The 20841-nt window shown below is 48.9% G+C and overlaps 2 protein-coding genes across 6 annotated transcripts in view; one reads left to right on the top strand and one right to left on the bottom strand.

Moving 5' to 3' along the window:
- The window catches only part of SEC14L5 (SEC14 like lipid binding 5), a 39757-nt gene extending 30910 nt beyond the window's left edge, over positions 1–8847 (top strand). For all 4 annotated transcript variants that reach the window (XM_048063816.2, XM_066977337.1, XM_048063804.2 and 1 more), the window contains 6 exons: positions 246–417; positions 1057–1191; positions 1591–1728; positions 1838–2083; positions 2513–2691; positions 3903–8847. In XM_048063816.2, coding sequence (XP_047919773.2) covers positions 246–417; positions 1057–1191; positions 1591–1728; positions 1838–2083; positions 2513–2691; positions 3903–4008 — 976 coding nt within the window. In that variant the 3' untranslated portion in view covers positions 4009–8847. The remainder of the gene's footprint in view (positions 1–245; positions 418–1056; positions 1192–1590; positions 1729–1837; positions 2084–2512; positions 2692–3902) is intronic.
- Positions 8848–9221: 374 nt separating this feature from the next.
- On the bottom strand, positions 9222–20839 carry NAGPA (N-acetylglucosamine-1-phosphodiester alpha-N-acetylglucosaminidase). 2 transcript variants are annotated; one of them, XR_010825007.1, is made up of 13 exons: positions 20683–20839; positions 20080–20565; positions 16772–16911; positions 16114–16222; positions 15660–15788; positions 14583–14791; positions 13419–13466; positions 12875–13003; positions 11566–11697; positions 11325–11385; positions 10586–10831; positions 10255–10481; positions 9222–9825 (listed from the first exon to the last, which is right to left on the bottom strand). XR_010825007.1 is itself a non-coding variant. In XM_048063836.2 (12 exons), the coding sequence occupies exons 1-11, from the start codon at positions 20805–20807 to the stop codon at positions 10627–10629; spliced, it is 1773 nt and encodes a 590-aa protein (XP_047919793.2). In that variant the 5' UTR covers positions 20808–20839; the 3' UTR covers positions 9222–9825; positions 10586–10626. The 2 variants fall into 2 exon arrangements, 1 of the variants encoding a protein (XP_047919793.2); XM_048063836.2 differs by lacking the exon at positions 10255–10481.
- Between the last annotated feature and the right edge of the window lie 2 nt (positions 20840–20841).

Genomic DNA, 20841 nt, shown 5'->3' with positions numbered 1-20841 from the left:
TTTGGATCCAGTGTACTGAAAGCTCACTGGATTCAGGCTGTCTGCTGCCTGAGTAGAGATCTACTCTTTACTGGAACTGCTTGTTTCCCTCATTTAACCTATGAGGGAAATCTCAAAAAAAAGACCTCAATGGCCTTTAGATCTTGCTGCAGCCATGATGTTACTGAAAAGTTTTGTGGCTCTTAAGCTGAGCAGCCACTGTGAAAGAGAGATTCTGACTGGTCTTTTTCTTCACGTTTATTTAGATCCTGGACATGTCTGGTGGACTTGGAAGGGCTAAATATGCGGCATCTCTGGCGGCCTGGAGTTAAGGCCCTGCTTCGAATCATTGAGGTTGTAGAGGACAACTACCCCGAAACTCTGGGCAGACTCCTGATAGTGCGAGCACCCAGGGTCTTTCCTGTACTCTGGACTCTGGTGGGTGAAATCTAGACTGCAGGATCATAAGCAGTTGTACACGTACAAATAACTCAATCATCCAGTCATTGTAAGTTCTGCTTATTCAAAGGGTTAGGGAGTGAAAAGCTTCCAGGCAGCTTGTACCTGATCTTTTGAAGAGGCCACAGCTTTGCTACAGAGCAGGCTGTGTATTTGATCCTATGGTTGTCATTCTACCAGGGCAGGACTTGGGACCCAAACTGTTCATCCTGGTGCAGCAGTGGTAACCTGTGGTGGGTGGGTTTTCATGTTCATGGGAAAAGATGATTTTTTTTAATGTCATGCTGGAGGATACTGAAGAGAAAAGTCATGAATATGGTTCTTCCTAGCGCTTGCTGACAGTTATAGCAATGTAAGAATGTGCTTGATAAATTTCTTGTGAGGTTAGTGTGTTAGGTGGTGACTGCAAACTTATTTTATCTGAAGTAGAAAATGTCAGGGGATATAGCATTTTATTTGTTATCCCTTACTTTGGGAGAGCACTTCAGAGTTGCAGAGCTCTACCCTGCTGCTGGCCTGCATTCCTGCTGATGAGGTCTTCCAGTCTTCTAGTTTGTATCTCAACATTACCTCTAACTTCACTTGGTGACAGTGATGTCCTCTGTCTACTTATTCCAGGTCAGTCCCTTTATCAATGAGAACACAAGGCAGAAGTTCCTTATTTACAGTGGGAATAACTACCAGGGTCCGGGAGGGCTGGTAGATTACGTGGACAAAGAGGTGATCCCAGACTTCCTGGGAGGAGACTGCATGGTGAGTTTTCCTCAAATCCACTCCTCCTACACACACACCCCACCAGCCTCCTGCTTCCTTCTGAAAAACAGTTGAATTTCTGTTCTGGTTGGGGGTACCACTGCTCTGGTAACCACAAACCACTGTACAGGTAACTTGTGCACAGGAGTCTTCACCCTGAAATGATGATGTTGCCCTAGATAGGAGAACCATAGGTCAGCTTCTCTGAGTTTTTCAATTTCTCTAAGACTGATTAGAGAAATGGTCATAGTTCAGGAAAAACTTAGCCTTACTGTGAAACCTTATACGAAGTTAAGGTGCCTATCCTCAGTGTCCGACAGCTGGCAAGAGTTCAGATGACTCAGTACTTTACTAGTGGATTAATATGAACCCTCTTATTTGTGTCTCTCACTCTTCTAGTGTACTGTTCCAGAAGGCGGGCTTGTTCCTAAGTCACTTTATCAAACAGATGAAGAGCCAGAAAATGCAGATCACATCCGGTTATGGACAGAAACTATCTATCATTCTGCGAGCGTCCTCAGAGGAGCTCCACATGAGGTACAAACCTTTGTAGGGAAAAAGCATGTTTGTAGAGCAGGGAGGAAGATGCTGACTGCCATCTGAATGCCTGACTTTTTACAACGTGCTTGTTGTATTTCCTTTTTAGATAGTCGTGGAGATTTTGGAAGGGGAGTCTGTGATCACTTGGGACTTTGACATCCTGAAGGGAGATGTGGTGTTCAGCCTCTTTCACTCCAAACGAGCTCCTGAAACAAGTCATAAAGAAGCCGCGTTACCAAGTACCTCTACTGCTGGGGACAATGTGCAGCTCATTGATAAGACGTGGGTCCTTGGTGTGGATTACAGTCGTATGGAATCTCCACTGGTTTGTCGGGAAGGAGAGAGCATCCAGGTCAGATGTGTTTGGGCCCTGGCATGGATCTTACAATCCTAGCATGCTCCAAAACGATCTGGTGGTGGGGAGGGGAAGGAATCGATGGGATGGGAAATCATGTCTAGTTTGGAAGCAGTTGCTCTGGTAATCATTCTCTGAATTCCCTGTGAAAATGACTGCTACGGCAGTTCTAGTTTAGACTGAGCCATTGGAAGGAGATTCCATAATCTGATAAAAAGCTAATTGAAGATAACATTAAAAAAAAAAAAAAGAAAAAGAAAAAAAACACCTAAGATTACAGAGCTGTGGCTGAGGCACGTAAAATGAGTTGAATGATGTATATTTCTCCAAGCCGTCAGCTCAGTAGTTCCTTCTGACTCTTGTCAAGTCATTCAGTTATTTCATAAGATGCCTGGTAATCACTTGGGAGTACTCTTTTATTTCCAGGGATCTCATGTGACTCGCTGGCCCGGCTTTTACATTCTCCAGTGGAAAATGCATGGTCCTCTGCCCTGTTCTGGCACTAGCCTCCCTCGGGTGGATGATGTTCTTGCCTCTCTGCAAGTTTCCAGTCACAAGTGCAAGCTTATATATTACTATGAAGTGCTTGCATCCAAGGACTTCAGGTAGGTTTCCTTGTGTGTGTTACTATACAGCTTGCAATAGAGAAGCCGTATGAGAGGACTGAGTGTGACTTTAAACATGCAGATACCAATGACCTCTACAGGGTGCATATTTCATTGATAAGAAGTTAGATGGACACAAACTTGGTGGTATTATGTGGAAAGAGGAGTCTCCTTAATGCAGTGGGTAATAAGGTTTTTCTTTTGTAGCAGGTTCCTCTTTGCTGGATGTCTGGCCGCTGGCTGGATCTCCACCAGTGGAATTTGTGCTTCAGTTCTTGGTTACAGCTACCTGAAGTGAGGGAGGTGTTTGGCTGATGAACTTTTTGATGTTAGCTGGGAACATTCTGAGAAGTTACTTTTTGAGTAACTTAACTATTTCATTCATATTTCGTTTGGCATTTGACAAAGATTTCATTTGGCATTTGACAAAGATGTCTATTGTGACTTGAAGTGTGCTTTCTCAATAAGTGTGTACATCAACCTCTGCAGGATAGCCTCTAGCCTCCTTTAATGCAAAAAGTACTTCTCAAATCAGCCAGTAATTTGAATACTTCACAAGTACTTTCCTAGGAGCCAGAAAAAGGGTTAGGTAGACCAGGCTTGCAGGTGGGCAGGTGCTGACCTTGAGAATGTGGCCTGGCCAGACCCTGTTGACTCAGAGTAGCACCAAATTCCTGACTCTAGTCACTCAAACCTGTTCCTCCTTGCCCTTCCTGCATAAAATGTGTTGGAAACAGTCCGCAGTCACAGCTGTGGTGACTTGAGGCTGCGTTGGCAGGGACTGAAGACAAAGACTGAATGGTGCTGGAGCTGCGACTCTGGTGCTTAGCAGGCTGGAGGTCCCAGGTTAGCTGCAGTGGCTGCATTCACTGAGCTATGCTGTGTTTGGAACACTCTCTGGTTTTCCTTTCTGCTCAGCAACTGTGTATGCAGCCCTACGGAGAGACCAGATGCATTGTACTCCGAGGTTTACTGCAAGAGGGAAGTTGTAATACCTGTAGCTAGCAAAAAGATGTCTGTGATAACTTTTCCTTGTGACACAGAGGAAGGAACCTTGAGATTCGTACAGACCACAGTGAAAATGATGGGACAAAAAATAAAATACTTCTGTAAGCATTATAGAGAGTAGGTTGATCTCCTGTCAGATGTATAAAGTTATCCATGAAATAGCTGCCTGTTTCATGTTTCACATCTATTTTGTCCTGTCCCAGGGGATCCATGTCAAGCCTGGAATCTTGCAACAGCGGGTTTTCCCAGCTGAGTGGAGCCACGACATCTTCCAACCAGTCCCAGAGCAGCTCCCATCTTTCCAGATAGCAAGGACGAGGCTACACCACAAGGAAAAATCACTCAGGGCTTCTTGGCTGCCCCAGAGCTGCTCTGTGCACCAAACCAAAGAGCCTGCAGGGGCTGAGCCTTGAGGCAGTCGTTCGTGTGATCACAGGCAGCAGCTGCTGGACAGCGAGTGACTTCTGGGAGCTGTTCTCGACAAAGACTTAGCACTCAAATGGCAGGTGTAGTACTTCTGTATCAGATGCCTACTTCTCCAGTAGTCTTTTTCATAGATCGTGTTTTTGGATGAATGTCAGTTTGCATGAATCCATGTTACTATGAACTCTAAAGGGCTCTTTCCAATCAGTCCTTTTCCTGTGTGTGGCAGAGGAGACTGATGTTGCCTTATCTGATTGATCTGTAGGACTAGATTATTCACGTGTAGCAAAATTAATCCAGTTTTCTGGGTGCCCAGGGTAGCGCTTACCCATCAGAAAGTAAAGTGGGCATTTCAGGTGCAGGGACTTGAAGCAAACTGTAAATACCTTAATACAAATAGGATATTTTAGAAACTAGTTCCAGGTCAAACCTAAAACCTCTTCCGACCTGACAGGATGCTATTAGGAAATGTGTTGGGTTTTTTTAACCCACTGAGACACAAAAATCAAAACTGTTTTCTAGAAAGTATAGGCAGAGAACCTGCCTCAAGTAAGCAGCATCTTTCTTAAAGATAGACTATTTATCCTTCCTCCTCAGGTTTACAAGCAATAATAGGTAGATCTGACCCATCTCATCAAAGTAGATGGGAACTGAATCAAATTATAAAGGGCTAAGAAAAGCAATATTTTATTTCCTGAAGGCACAAAGTTTTATGGCAGTATTAAAGAAGTCTTTATAATGTGAGCTAACTTGAAAACTTCAGAAAAAAAGCATGTATGTATTTAAGCACTTACTGAAACATATTTATTCAAATAATAGCTTATTTTAAGTTAATTTTTAACTTATTTATAATTTGAAAAATGAGTATTTATTAAATCCAGTCACTTTTTTTTAGTGAGACAAACTCCATTTTAGAAAGGAATAACTGATTGTCTTCACTCCCAAGAATCTTTCTACTTCTAATTTTTGTGACTGCCGGATATTCTTGTGTAAAGGGCTGTATCATACATCGCACTAGGGATAAGGGCTGTGTGTCATCTTTTCCTGCAAGGTCAAGTTAGAGTCCAAAGCTTTTGGGGCTCTACATGGATGTTTCCCAGGATTAAGAAGTGATTATTACATTACATTTACGAGTTGTGAGAAGATGGTGCATCTTCATGACATTCATGACATGCCAAAACTACCGTGTTTGTCAGAAATCTCCATTGATTGTGCTAGAGAACAGACACACAGAAAAGGTGCTGGCGATTGATTTATCGGGGCAGGTAGCAGAGAAGTTGTGTTTTTGTTTAGGCAGGAAAAAAAAATAGGTGTCAAATACTGAGTTGCACTTCGGCGATATTTGCAATTAGCAGACACGCGGGACTTGTGATGCAGACCGATGTCTGCTCGAGGATCCAGCAGTGCTGTGCGGAGACCCCATTGCTACCAGCTGGAGGTGACTGCTGCACGGATCGCTCAGGCTGGCCTGAACTACATGAGTGTCCAGTTCCAACACTGGGCAACAGTGCAGATGGTTCTGGGGTTGGGGCAGGATTGAAGCACAACTTGCAGTGGAGGTGTAGTTTCTTTGCCAGCACAGCTATTCAGGTATCCATGGCCATGCTACTCAGTACAATCCTGTCTCTTTTCCCTTCTCACCAAGCTTATATTAAGGTTGATAAATGTGTGCAGGTAAGGAAAACATATATGTAAAGTAATTCCTTCTAATCCTGCTTCTTTATTTAATTGCTGATTTTGAAGCACCAGGCACTGAAAAAGGAGAAAAGCATCCCAAATAATTGGAACAAAAGATGAAGTTGACGTGCTTATGTAAGTTGCCTTTTTTTTTTTTTTTAAAAAGGAACAGAACTGAGGAAATTAGTCCCCCACCTTGTATCTCAGTGTGAGAGCAGAACAGGTAACTTAGTTATGCAGGCCCTAGGAAAGTTCTGATTTCAGGGAATTCCCCAGTTGTTCTGTAGACTTTACCATTTCTCCCAGGTGATTCAATTTTTGCTTTTTCAGTATACTTGTAGTCTAACACGAAGAGGGAGAAGTACTACCTTTGCTCTGGAAAATCAAGAGTCCTGGAATTAAAATGCATGTGTCTATCCTTAATGTAAAATCCTGCAGAAATAATTAGTTCTGGTGCTAGAAATGCAGTTTCAAACTGGTTCCTAAAGCATCATGAACAAACCCAGCCCTTCCTTCCCTGGGCTGTTCCAGGATTTCATCTTTTCATGGCTTGATTCTTACTTAATTTGGTCACATGCCATGGTGGTAACATTCCTGTTTCTGGTGTTTCCACTGGTTTCCTCTGATTAAGAATCTTTCCCATTGCACTGGGTTCTCGTAATTTTAAAACACGGCGTATGCTGTTCTCCTCCCACCAGTGAAAGGTTTGGGTGCTGAACGCTTGCCGGGGAGGCATCTGGAACTTGGTGCATTCTGGCAGGTCTCTGAATGAGCCAGGAAGAGATGAGGGGCTGGTCCTGCAGAGAGCTCCCTCCTGTGGTTCTGTGGACACAAGAAATAGCTTTTCCTCATTTGGTAGTATTGCTCCTGTCCCACAAGAAATTGCTGCACAAATCTGCTTGGGAAGCAGTTTGTGATCTCTCCCTTGTCAATTTCAAGCAAAATTGCCTGGATTATTTCACTTACCAATTTACTTAGCTAAAAAATGAAATAATCCAATATGGATTTTTTCCTTTTTTTTCCCCCTGAATGTTGACATAACATCCAGGCTGTAGTTCCCTTCCTTCTGTTATGGCTACTGTGCTGTGTTTTTGTTTTTTAAACTGGCTTTGTGAATTGCAGATACAAGAGAAGCAGAATTTTTCTAAAACTCATTTTTCTTCTAAAAAAAAGAAAGAAAGACAAAAAAAAAAAAAACAGCAGGCTTTAGAAAGTAAGACGTTCTGTTTTCTTCACAGCAGTCTCTCGTGAGTTGAGACCAAGAGGAGTTCTGGGTTCTGTTCCCAGTGGCTCCTTGTAAATCTCATGAGCCAGGACCCTGAAAGTGGGCTCCAGGTTTGGGCACTGAGCTGGAGGTGCAGCAAGGACCCCCTGCTCCTCAGCAGCACCCCTGCAGCTGTTCTTCAGTGTAGTCGGCTTGGGCTGTGCTCAGGTAATGAGGTGGGTGCTTAACAATTAACTCCTCAGTAAATGAGGGCTTTCCCCTGTTTCAGATATTCCATACACAGAACATAATGCCTACCTCAGAGAGCTCTTGCCATGCGTAACGTGTGATACAAGATCTCAAGAGAAACGGCGCTGTAGTTGATGTTGGCACGCAGTGCTGTGCCATCGTTTACAACTAAATATGGCCATATGTGAAACCTCTATTCTTAGCAATTTCTACAGGCTTGCCCTGCCCTGCTGTTTACTAGCTTCTGTCCCAGTAGGACTAAGGACAGACAGAGCACATAGATAGGCGCACACTAAAGACGGACATCATTGTTTTTCAGGGCAAAGCTGAAATACAGTGACTGAGGCATTTTGGCTAAACATTTTGGTGTGTTTCAGGTAGCTCGGTCTTGTGAAAGGACTGCGGGAGACTCTAGTCCGCAGGATGCAAAAGCAGCATTGCTGGCTTCTTTACCACTTTGTGCGTGCCAAGTGTGAGGCTGAAAACTGGCACGCCACATGCTTTTACATTGTCAGCAGGAAGGCACATAGTGCAGGTCCATGTTATTTCATGGCTTCCTGAGCCCTTGCTTTTGGGTGGCAGAGAGTAATCCTGATTGCCCCGAGGAAACTGAGTTACTGCAGTCATTTTGGCTGCACAGGTGTGTTTGCTGCAGTTTCAGACGCAGCCTTATTCATGTCAGAATTGTGGCTAGCCAGTTTGGTTGTATCACATTTTTCAATAACGGGGGAAAAATCAGCTTAATAAGAATTTATAAATCCAGATTTAACTAAATAACTGAAATACCGTTGAGTTTTGCATTCTTTGGTCAGCTCTTTATAATAAATGGTACAACCCTCTGGTTCATGGTTTGAGCTTTGGAGAAGGCCTGAATTATTTTTGACATCTTTGGTTCCTTCACTGAAGATTTTGAAAATGCCATAACCTAGTCATCTTAAATCTGTAACACTTAGAGCAGCTCAGAACTGGTAGGGACTGGTGAGCCCAACTTGACCATTCAGCTCAGGTGTGAAAGGTGTTGGGTATTGATGCAGTAGCAAATTCCAGCTTGTTAGAGGCAGAGAAATCTGGTTTCAAAATGTATTTTACTAGCTCATACTTCTGTAACATCTGAAGTGTTTCTACTGTGAGCCAAACAATGGAAGAAGCTGAGCTATTAGACTCTAAAGACTAAAATTGACATGCATTTGTCAGACTCCTGCATGCTATTAGCTTTAACATTCTTCCAGCACTCGATTGTGATGATTCTTATACCTAATTATTTCTCTTTTGGAAGGCTAAATTGGTATTGTGTGACATGCATTGGCTTTTAATGACATTGACATCCACTTCCAAGCTATTAGCTACATAGAAATTAAATGGGCATTAACATTCTTAGCAAGCAGTGTCTTCCTTTCTCTCCCCTGTACCTGTCTGTTTTTATGTACTGAGGTCCTGATTTTTCTCAGCCAACAAAGAAGCATTCTTGAAGAGCACAGTAGCAAAATGCAGAGTGCTTTGTAATGTGTTACTTGACAACAAATCTGATACTAAAAATGTACTTAGTTATCGTGTTTGTAGGTTCTGGTAGAAGCTGTACATTTCTGTATGTTGGAAATTAAAAAAAAATCTCTAAAGAACACGTCTAATTATTTGATGAAATTCAACTCTTCAAATCTGAGGTAAATTCTGAAAATTTTAGCACATGTGCTACTCTACTTAAGTACCCACAGAAACAAAGGTAAGTCTTGCTTGTATCCAGTTATTTTTAATTTTTAAATAACTAAAATGTTTTTTAGTTTTTCCTGTAGAACCACCATTTGTTGTTTATGGTTATACCACAAAGTAGGCCAGTACACATAATCCTGCAACATAGATAGATATTGAAAATGAAGAGGGCTTCATGGCTTTGCATGGCCTACTGAGATTAACTGGGAAAGGATCGTTTCTGCCTTCTGAGCTGAGCATCAAGAATTCCAGTTTCAGGCAATTATTACTAATTGACTTTATTCAAGTGGCAAATTGTCTTCTGTAAATAAAAAAATAATAGAATCTTCAGTTTACAGGTTGATTTGATGCCAGCAGTGGCACAAAAATTCATATTCTTTGCTTGAAGAGATAAAAATAGAGTGCTTAAAAACATCCAGGCTCAGACAGGCTTTAAAAACCCAATTTGCAGCATTAAAGTAGCATGTTAAAGGCTAGTTTCCCCTCACATGGAAGCAAACTCATATTAATTCAGTGTGCAATTATGTGTTCAAATAAAAACATCCAGTTTCCAGCTGAGATGTTCAGGATCTTGGGTTGCTTGAAGTACCGATCACGGTCCCAGCCCCTGCTGGCTGCCATCCCCTGAGGAGGGAAAGGCAGTTCTGGCAGCAAGAAGCAAGGCTGCTGTAGGGACTGTACCGCTGGCCCAGGGCAGCCTGGCGGTAGGAAAGCACACGCTGAACGGGCTGGAGTAGGGCGAGCCCAGTCCACAGCTCAGGAGTGTCTTGCTCGGGCTGCTGCCTCCTCTTCTTCTCCCCAGGTGAGAGCTTGAGACTGTGGTACCTCACCGGCTGGGCCATGCAGCCGAGCAGAGCACGCTGCTCCTGGGAGGTAGGAGAGAACACAGGAATGAGGCTTTTCAACCAGCATTGACTCATGTTGCTACACCATAAGAATCTACTGAAAATTCAGTGCTTGTGAAGCACCTGTTAGACTAGTCCTAGGACCAGGGATTCAGTAAGAAAACGCTCTGGCCCTGCAGTCAGCATAGGGCAGGTAAGAAAGTCAGGTGCAAGAAAGCCACAGCCCTGTCTGTGTGTCAGCCTTTGAGCCTACCACTGGGGCCAGGAAGAAGAATGCCGTGGTTTTACCATGTGCTGCACCTGTTTTAACATTTTAAAACAATTTTTCATTTTTTGATGAAAGTCTGAGCTTAGAAGGGAAGTGCAGACAGTTACAGACCAAATAAGCCTTAAGCCTATCTTTATGCTAGAGGCAACATGCATTTCATCTTGCATCTTAAAGATACTTACAGACTACATCACTCTGTGAGAAAGGACCTTTCTGAAGTACCCTTGGCTTTACTTCTGCTGCAGCTGTGGAATTGCCTTGTGTGTGTGGAGGCCAGCCTGCTGCTTGCACCCTGCATCCGCTGATGGCAGCTAGGGACCCCAAACCCCAGATGCAATCCCATTCGCTCCAGCCAGAGCGGCTGGGGAAGGGAGTTCTCAGCAGGACTGGGCGAGAAGCAAGGGTGTTCCTTAAACAAAAGCGTCTTGGGTTTGTCAGCAGTTTTACACTCTAGGTCTAGTCAGTCTGTAACAGTCAGTGCTGACTCGCAGGACGAAATGCAGAGTAACATACCTCTTCTTTTCTCATCTGGGACTCTAAAGGAGTGTCTGAATTTATTCCTGAGTATCTTCAGTCTCACAGGCAGCAGATGTGGAGGTATGACTGGCTTCTCCATTCATCTCCATCAGGGGGTGATAGAGATAATCACCACTTTTACGTTGCCTCTCTGATCTGGCCTTGAGAAAGAAGCCTATGTTTCCCATGGTGCTAATCACAAGAAGCAGAGCCAAGACAGAGGTCATGGACATCCAGGTTCTTCTATCAGATAAAAGAAAAATCCACATAAGCAACATCTCCTGACCCACCCTCACATGCTCCCCGTGTGCAAGTGATTTCTCAAGGTTTGTACTCTCTTCTCTGTCATCTCAAGCTTATGGTTGTGCTCTCAGGCAGGTGAGAACAGGCTCTGTGCAAGGCTCTGACAGGCTGCTATGGCAGCCAGAGCTGATGGGTGGTTTTGGCTTTGCCCTCAGTTAGTGCATGACCAAAGTGCCTGCAGAGGGGCTGTAGCTTCAGTAATACTACCAAAGCCGGGCTCTGGTGGTGGGTCTGTCCCGGTCCTTTTGCTGGACATACAGTGCATCAGTGGGAGAGGAAAGGTGGTGGTTTGTGCAAGCTGCTGAGGACTAGGCTCAGCTCATGACCTGTCACCGATGGTGGCTTCAGCTCAGCACTTGTCTTACAACTAGGTTTTGTCGCTTTGCCTCACATTACTCTGTGTGTATACTCGTGACCAGTATTACACACTTACTCTGACAGAGAGAATTTTTCTTTGCTCTTTCCCTTATTCTGGGAAGCCAAACACTGCCCAGCTGGAAAACAAAGAGGGAAGAAAGTTAGTGAGGGGTTAAAATTGCAGTGAACAAGGGTAAGCTTAGCTAAGATAACAGAAATTCAAGCCTGTTGACTAAGCAAACAGAATATTATGTGCCAAAGATGCTCTTCCAACTACTTAAAAAAATAATAATCCACCCCAATGCACTCAGAGGTACCTTTGTTTAGCTGGTCCTGTATTGCCAAATCGTAGGTGATGTTACAGCTGCCCGTCTCCCGGTTGCAGGGACACGCGTGTTCACATGCACAGAGCTGCTGGCAGTTTGGCCCATACCAGCCCATGGGGCATGCTAGGAAATGGATCACAAAGAAGCTGGTTATTATCAGAGCTCTGCGTGCTCAGAACTCACCCAGTCTGTCACCCTGCAGCTCCCCCTTAGCCCCCAGCTCAGTTGTGCCTGTCTCACCAGCTGAGTGCCAGGAAAGAGGGACACACTCGCAGCTGTAAGAGAGGCTCAGCCCCTGCATATAGCTGATGAGGTAGTCATGGTGCCTCTGGCACCACAGCGGGCTCCAGCATTGTTGCTTTCAATGCATTTTTCGCCCTGCCACCGTTGAGCTACTGGCCTGCTCTTTGGCTCATAAGCAAAGGTGGCGGGGGGGCAGTGGCCAATTCCTAAAGGGAAGGAGGTACTTCTGTCTGAGCACAGGCATCCAGCAGGCTCTTTAGTTGTGCTGAATAGTCAGCTTCAAAGCCCCCATGTTTCCTGCAGCCTGACAAAGCTGGTCTACCTCCCCACTCCGCATTCTCCATCAGCCTGGAAGCACTGAACTCAAAGTTAACTACTGTTATTTTGCTTACTTCTAGGAGGAGGTTTTTGTAAAATAGGGATCAGGCTAGCTGAGTGTTCTTAGGCTGAGAACAAAGCATCACTGAAGTAACTGTGCACGCAAGTTTACACCCACGCTGTAATTAACTTGTCCTGTCAGCAGAGCAGGCTGTTCAGGCAGATAGGCAGGAGCCTCCAGTACTTCAGAAAAATTGCAGTTACACAACCGAGCATGTTGCCAGCTCAGTTATCACCAGCACGTGCACAGCTGGAATTCCAAGGCCAGAAGCCAGAAGGGCCCTTTGGAGCCTTTCACAGTCACTGACTTGGATCACCCGAAGCGTGACCTGCAGGCAGGGCCTGGTGCAGCACCTTCAAGGGAAAGGCATGCGGGTATTTGTTTTCTATAGACACACAAAAAAAAAGCAACACAGCTTTTCTGGGCAGAGACTCAAGGTATCTCCAGTTTTCTAATGATAAAGAAAATGTCTCCTCTCTCCTCTCTGTTCCTTTTCTTTTTAGTCAATTCAGGTGGGACAGGCGAGCCCTTAAGAGCTGGCAGGTTATGCTCCAGCTGTGAAGCTGAGGCCTAATACTGTTCAGCAGAGCTCACACTTAAGATGCCTACATGAGGTGGCTCAAATATGACAAAAAAAGCCTCTCCCCAGCCCAGGCTGTTTTCCAGAGCAGCCCTTACCGCGCTCACAGCTGGTGCCATAGTATCCAGCTGGGCAGGAGCAGGCTCCGTGCACAGGGTCGCACGAGCCACCGTTCTGGCACTGGCATTTCTGGGTGCAAGCATCCCCGTAGAAACCGCTTGCACAAGCTGCAGGAGACAAGCAGAGATGGCATCAGGCTTTGTCACAAACACGTGCAGTCTCACCCCATGTTATACCCCAGAGCATTCACTGGCCCAGGATGTTGATGGCTGCTCAGAAAAAAGTCTGTGCCTTGACCAAGGAGCAGCATGTCTCACCCACGGACCATGACTCCAAGTGGCAGGAAAAGGGCAGTTTGCAAAGGGCTTCACACCAACCCGACCTCGAGAGTCTCAGGCTGCAGTTAAGCTCACGCTGACAAAAAAAGAGAGCATGCTGTAGCCTTGCCCTTTGCTACTCCCTCTTGGAAAAGAGTATTGGGAGACCTCCCCCCTGCTGCAGCCAGCCAGCCCACGAGGAAGCAGTTCGGGCTGTCCTCTTGATGACTACAAAGAATTAGAGTGGAGTAGAAATCAGCATTACCTTCACTGCAGTTGCTGCCAACCCAGCCAGCATCACACAGGCATCCAGCTGTGCAAATATACACAAACAGACATTAACAACAACACAGAAATGCTTAGAAATTGCAGGAACTCAAAATTAGGAGCCTCTGCTTCTTGGGGTGGCCTCTTAACTTGAGATCAGGCTGCCTCTGCCAGGGAACCCACAGACGAGGAATCCTGAACTCACAAAGAGGTCAGGTACAAAAACCCCACCCATTACACCTGCCCCACACAGCAGTTCCCAAGACACCTCCTGCTTGATTGGATTTTGAGTTATTAACTCTGGGTCAGCTATTGGCAACACCTGCACCCAGTGAGCTCTACCCGGTCATTTCACTGGTTCAAACTGGGCTGTGAGTTAAACCAGGGAGGTACAAAAGAAATGGAAAAACTGGAGTAAGCTGGTATAGAAGAGCAAAAGCTGAGGGTCGTGTGTTACAGCGGTTGCTGGTTTCAAGACCAGTTTACAGAAGAGTAGCAATTGCACTTGCAAAACCTGTGATGCGGGGTAACTAAGTAGGGGGAAAAAAGGAACCACAAAGGGAGGGGGCAGAACTCAGCTGCATTATTTGTCATGCAGTGTAATACACTGCCCTTTCCAACACCTCATTTACAAAGAAAACCAGGAGCACAAGCCTAGGGGCCAAAAAGGGAATCTGAGAGATGGAGTTTGAAGTGAAGCCCTATTACAGCTCTAGCTTCCAAATCTGAGTCCTAGCTTGGCAGTGCTGCTGTTCCCTAAGGCAGTATGTTCTGACCGCCTCCACCCCTGGAGGGAAGGGGAAGAACAGCTTCGTGCACCAGAAGGTACGACCAGGGCTGAGGCACAGAGCCCCTCCTGGCTTGCAAAGGGGGGCATCAGCACCTGCGGCACCAGAAGCCTGGGCACCAAAACACGGGCAGCCTCGGCTGGGAGGGAAGCAGCTGCTGCTGGTGGCAAATGGCATCAGCTGCAACCCTTCAGCCCACGATGGGAAAGGACTCTGGCACCGGCCAGGACCACACGCTGTGACACAGAGCGTGGTGCCTCTGCACGTGACACCTGTACTACAGCGAGCTGCACTGCTCTGACCAGGTGAGCGATTCACCCCCGTCCCCCCGAGTGCCACCCAGGGGCACCTCCTGTTGCAGCACAGTGACTCACAGTCCGTGCAGGTGCCGTGCAGGCTGCAGTTGGAAGGGCCGCAGTCCAGCACGTCACAGGCTGGGCCTCTCCAGAAGTCCCCAGCGCAGCGGCACTCCCCTTGCACGCAGTCCCCGTGACCGCTGCAGTCTGCGGGCTCACAGGTGGGCTCGTGGATGCACATGATGGTCGAGATGCTCCGAGGGCAACGCCACATGTTGTCAAAGGTGCTGGGGACAGAAAATGGGTCCCATAAGGTGTGCAAGCATTTTGCTGCTCCCAGCCCTACATTAAACCGGTTGGTAACAACCACAGATTTTCATCCCGATTCACACTGACAAAGGAGAATGTCAATAATGGAAAAATATAAAGTTAGATTTGAGTCAGCGTTTTACCGAAGTATTAACTCCTATTGGACAGGAGTCATTTCAAATACAGAATTACAAAAAAGCGACGTGCAAGCAAAGTCTCCCTGTAAGCAGTCCTTGCTTTCCTAACTTTTGTGTTCAGTATGCCTTTATTAGAACATTATTGCCTTTGATGTAAGGGACATCACTGCAGTAATAGCAACACTTGGCTTTTAGCTGCCAGACGGCAAACAGAATTTTCAATCAATCACTTCATGTTTGCAGTCAGAAACAGCTGAAAACCTAAATCTAACATAAATTATTCTTTAGGTACCCTGACTTGAGGCAGAGCAAGGTCTCCAGGTCAGTGTTTCTCTTCCATAAATAATACGCTGTTGACAGATCTCTGCAAATTTGGGTGAACATGCAACTGCGAATTCTTCAGTCAAGAGCTGCTTTCATACCCAGTTCCTACACGAGGCCACTCCATCGCCTCAAACAGCTTTGCTGCATGTCTGAAAACAGCTAAACTTTAATCCCAGATGACTAAGTGGAAAATACAGGTAGTTACTAATTGCTTTAAATTTAGAGTCACTCTCCCCGAGAACCTGCCACTTGCCTTTACGCTGTGAACTCCTAGCAATGCTAGGACTGACTCCCCAGCAGACCAGAGGGATGGGACTGAGCTCTGCACGCTAACGGGAGCTGCGCAGTTTCCTGTGCAGTCCTGGCACATGCAGCCAGCACCTACCAGTGCTCTGAAGGGTAGCTTGCGAGGGTCCCATTTAGGACCAGTGTTGCGGACCCTCCACCATCCAGGTTGATCGCATTGATGATTCCCTGCTGCTTCAGAAAGTCAGCCATTTCCCAGAGGTTGAGCCTGCAAAAGCAAACGGTTGTCACTGTTCGTTCACGCCATCCGACTTGGATGGCACTGCTGTGCCAGAAGCTCGGCCCCTCTCCTCAGCAGCTCTCCCATCCCACGTATGCTGACTCGCTGCCTGAAGGCTGCCGTAGCACCCTGTGGCTCTGCCGTTCTAGCACCACAAACCACCAGGCAGTGCCTTCAAACGACCTCTTCAATTCTGCAGGTCTCTGCCTTAGAACACGTTAGTGGCAGCTGCAGAGTCCCTCCAGCTCTAGTGACAGAATTCCAAGACTGAACTTGCACCTCCCCTGAGGGCTCACCCCAGCCCTGGCCTTACCCTCTGGATTCTGTCTGTCCATCCACGTGAACCAAGACCAGCTGCCCTTGGCTGTCGTGTCCAACTGCAGTCCTGGCTGATATCACATTGATGAACTTCTCAAAGGTTCCTGTGCGGGAGAGGAAATAATTCATCCACCAGCTGGCTGACGGGACTGGCTGTTTAGACGCATCTGCCTGCAAAACAGCTCCCAGCAAAGGGCATAGCTAAACTGAAACACAGTGAGAACAGAGCCCAGGTTCCTCTTGTTTATCCAAGCTATCTAGGAATAACATGCCTAGAAGCACTCTAGTCAGGTTTCCGTCTGGCACAGGGACAAAGGAAGGGGACACAGAAGCCCTCAGTTTTCATGTCCTACAGGAGGCACCTGCTTTGAGTTTCTCCGGACAAGCATTAACACCAAACGTGCTACCACTTCTCACAGTCCTTAGCAAATCCTCTTCGACAGCACTGAACAGGCCAGCACAGCCCCGCCTTGCAGAGTGCCGCACTCGTACCGCACCTGCCACACACTTGGGTAAAGCAGCGCAGAAAAAATGTTGCCCTCGTAAGTGAGTAGCAAATACTGCAACCAGACAACAGTTCCCCGAGCTCCCACCACCTTCCAACAGCCTCACCAGGACAATCTCTGCCCAGGCTGAAGCTTTACGGTATTTACCTGTGGATTGAGTTTCATCACACTCAGCCGTCTGACTCTGACCGACGTACACTTCCCCGTCTCTCAGGAGCCAAACCACTCCGCTCACAAGCTGAACAAAAGGGTTTGCTTGGTCCAGAACATCTTCCTCGGACAGGTAACTAGGAAAGAGAGCAGGAGGAGCTAGCCCCAGTCACGGCAGTGTCACATAAAGCTGCTTCTGCTGCTGCCAGAGGGCTCCGGAGGCAGAGAAAGGGAAAAGGCGGCTGAGTGGATGTTAGCTACGTTCAAAACGAGCAGCCAAGCAGTGCAAAGCGTCCCTTCGGCAGCTCTCTAGTGGTACAAAGCCACCGTCAGTGACCTGACTGCCCCAGGCCGCTGCGCACAACACAGCTCCTGCCACCAACGTGGTCAGCAGACCCGAGGCAGGATAACAAGGGCAGAAAGCATCCGGCAGAACACAAGGGCAGAGCCACTGGCAAGTCCCCAGGGGTCTGCGGGAGCACCCCTAACAGCTCGCTGCCTGTCGGCTTCCGTTCTGCGCTACCCTGACACCGAACAGCTTTAGAAGGGGGTTTCAGAAACAGCACCCAGCTGCCTGCAGCGGCACTGGGGGACGCTACCTGCCCCCTGCATCTGGGAAAGATTCCTTTGCTCTTCCAGGCAGCAAAACCTTCCACCGAACAGTCAGGCAGCAGGAAGGACTGCTCGGCTACCACTGCCGTGCTCAGGCAACTCGTGTCACTGGGACGCTTCCCAAGGGACAGTCTTCTCTCAAAAATTAGGGTGCTGAGCCACACCTGGTTCATCAAAATCTGACGCTGGTTGGTGTTTGCAGCCCGGGGGACAGCTGCAAAGGCTTGAGCTGAGCAGCTGTACTTTCATTGTAAGCTCCGACAGCTTTTGATTTAAAACTAATTGCTGCACATGTCCCAGACATGTCCTGTGGGAGCTGGACGCTTACCTTTTAGTGTTTCAGTGTGCATGACTGTAGCCGAATAAAGCATCCCGTTTTGTAAAAAAGTGAAACTGAAAATACCTGAATAGAAAACATGCAGAAAGAAATCCCTTCAGTGCTAGGAAGTGAATCCAAAAGGAACACAGCTGATCGAACTGCACGCCACCGCGAGCATGGGCTAGCCAACCGTCGGCTTTTAAAGCCTGCGGTTACCTAACCCCAGTCTAAGTGGTGGAGGTAACGTCTCTGCTAGGCTGGGGGTTACAGCGTGCCCAGCGCACTGTCCTGATCACAGCACGGTGTGAGAGGGTCAGGTGGGGACTACTTCCCACTGCCCTGACAGTCCAAATTACTCATACCGCAACTATCCCTAGCGTTGCATTTTGGAGACTGCGAAGACAGTGGAGCAAACAGCTCACACACACAAGCCTCACTCTCAGGAGCCACGAGATGCCGCAGCTGGTGCAGTGGGGAGCTGGAAGCTCCCTGGGAGCAGCACGCGTGGGCAGACGCAGGGACACCACAGGGTGCAGCTGCAGCACCAACCAGCCCCGGCACAGCAGCACCTGGATTCACTCTGAGCTGCGGAGGGAGAACGCAACGCTCCAGTCTCAGGCCGTGGGGACACCGGGTGCCTCTCCCTGTCCTGGCGTGGACTGGTTGAGAAGCTGTGCTGCCAGGACAAGGAGCTACACGAGGAGGTCAGCACACTGCACAGCAGCTGGGATGATAAAAGAGAGATGGACAGACAACAACCTGCAGAAACTGAAGCCTCGATGCCACTAGGAGCACCCAGAATCTGCTCACCGGGCTGGCAAACCCTGCGCTGATGAAGGCTGGAAGACTCAGCGCTGGCACAAGGAGGGAGCGAGCTCTTCCTCCTCCCACAGATCTGCACCTACGGAGCAGGGTCAGTGCCCTACAGCAGGAGAGGGGCTGGGAGCTCTGTGAAGCCAAGCCTAAGTGGTAGCACAGCTGCTACTGGCAACAGGAATGTGGCTTTTACAACAACAGAACCCTCTCTGAGCACTGACAGGCAGAGATGGCATCCACCTGACCAAGTGAGGCAACAGTTGCTTTTGTAAAGAGGCTGGCCAGCCTGGTGAGGAGAGCCTTAAACCAGGAACGATGCCGCGAGATGATAGCCCAATCAAGTGAGGAAGTGATAGATCAGGTTGGCAATGGCTGCAGTCTGACATGGACAAAAGACCTTATAAGAACAAAAAAAACAAACAAAAAAGCCTGAAGGGGATCTAAACCATATGCACACAAAGAAGGAAGTGCCCAGAGGACTCACATGGGAAGTTTTCACCCCTTTCCTGGGGAATCAGAACGGGTGCCTATGTGAAACTGCTATATGCACAAAATGGGGAATTAGAGGCCAGTGCAGCTGCAGGGCTCTAACTTCATTGGGATCATGGAGACTGTGGGATAGCGTGACTGGAACGCTGGATACCGGCTTCTCAGGATAAGACTGAACCCAGGGAAGGCAGCGGAAGTGGGGCGCAGCAACCCTTCACAGGAGAGAGCAGCAGGAACGCCTGGAGCTCTGCCTAGGCACTGAGCACAAGCTAGCAGAGACCTTAGGGTGAGACCTTACAGGTTAGGATTAGAGCACCAGCAGAGTGACAGGGGTGATGTCGTGGTGGGTGCCCGCCTCATCCTGCCCGATCAGCAAATGGTGGATGAGGCCTTCTTCAGACAACTGGGAGAAGCTTCGTGTTCACAGGCCCTGGTGCTCGTATGGGACTTTAACTACCCTGGTACCTGCAGGAAGGGCAACGCAGCGGAATACAGGCAGTCCACGAGACGTCAGGATTTCCACTGAACAATAAGACACATTTTTACTGTGAAGAGTAGTCACACACAGGAACAGGTTTGTCCCCATCATTGGAGATGTCCCAAACCCCACTGGACGCAGCCCCGAGCAAGCTGCAGGAGCTGACCCTGCTCCAAGCAGGGTGCTGGGTGCGGCACCTCCAGGGCTCCCCCCCAGCCCAGCGGTTCCATGCCGCAGCCAGGGCAGTTGCACTCTGCCGCTGTCTCCTCTGCAGGGAGGACGGAGCCCTCTCCCCTTCTGCCATAACCAAGTGTGCCAAGCTGGGAGAGGAGGTGAGGAACCCCAGGCAGCTAGAGGGCATCAGAGTGACTCACCCAGCTTATCTTAGGAGAGGAAGCCAACGGGTTCAACGGGAGCTCAGCGGGTTCCAGGTAGGACATCCCTACCTTCAGAGAGCACAGCACCATCATGATTTCCCGTTCTGTGATAACGCTCTAACCATGAGAGGCCACGGAGGCAGTGCCTGGGCAGTGCTTCCCGCCCGAGCGATCCCTACCAGCCTGCAGGCCGCCAGCCACCCCCCGTTCTCACCCGAACACCATGGTGCCGTCCTTCCGGATGCCGAACTGGGCGTTCTGCAGGCCGCGGGCGTTCCTCACCAGCCTCCCATCGCTCACGACGTTCCCCAGGCACTCGCCGGTCTCCATGTCGAAGTAGCCGCCGTTCTGGGCCACCAGGCACTTGCCCAGCCTCGCCGTCTCCTCCACGGGGGCTCTGCGGCGAGCCCGGCAGCCGCCCGCGCCGCCGGGCTCCAGCACGGAGAGGGTCCTGCGGGGGTTCCTCACGAAGGTGAAGTGGCCGTAGACCACCCTGCGGCCGTCGCCCACCGAGGGGACGTAGGAGACGAAGGTCCTGGTGGTGGCCAGGGGCAGGCCCGTGCTGCCGTCGCCGGGCCATGCCTCGTGCGTCACGTTGCCGTGCTGCAGGGGCTGGCAGTCCCGCACGTCGCGGTGGTGGTGCCGAGGGCCGTGCCGGCCGGGGGGGTACGGCTGCAGCAGGCGGGGGCCGGGGGCAGCCCTGCAACGACAGCACCGGGGCGTTACGGGGCGCACGGCCCCGGAGCCGAGGCTCCGCCGCTTCCCCCTCCTCCTCCTCCTCCTCCCGGCCCCGGAGCGCAGCGGGGCCGCCACTCACCCGGCGCCGAGCGCCGCCTGCAGCCAGCCCAGCGCCGCCAGCGCCGCCGCCGCCAGCGCCCGGCCCAGCGCCCGCCGCCGCCCGCGATCCCCGCCCGCGGCCCCCGCCGCCACGGCGGCCGCCATCTTCGGGGGGCGCTCGGCGGCAGCGCGGCCCCTG

Source organism: Anser cygnoides, chromosome 15 (assembly GCF_040182565.1).
Source record: "Anser cygnoides isolate HZ-2024a breed goose chromosome 15, Taihu_goose_T2T_genome, whole genome shotgun sequence".
Classification (NCBI taxonomy): Eukaryota; Metazoa; Chordata; class Aves; order Anseriformes; family Anatidae; genus Anser; species Anser cygnoides.
This window is presented reverse-complemented; position numbering and strand designations above follow the sequence as displayed.

Coding starts and splice junctions, on each gene's coding strand:
- NAGPA (XM_048063836.2), bottom strand. CDS start 20,807: ATGGCGGCCGCCGTGGCGGCGGGGGCCGCGGGCGGGGATCGCGGGCGG. Junction 13,467..14,582: donor GCACGGCACCTGCACGGACT/GTGAGTCACTGT, acceptor ATATTTGCACAG/CTGGATGCCTGTGTGATGCT. Junction 10,832..11,324: donor GAAAAATTCTCTCTGTCAGA/GTAAGTGTGTAA, acceptor TTTATCTGATAG/AAGAACCTGGATGTCCATGA.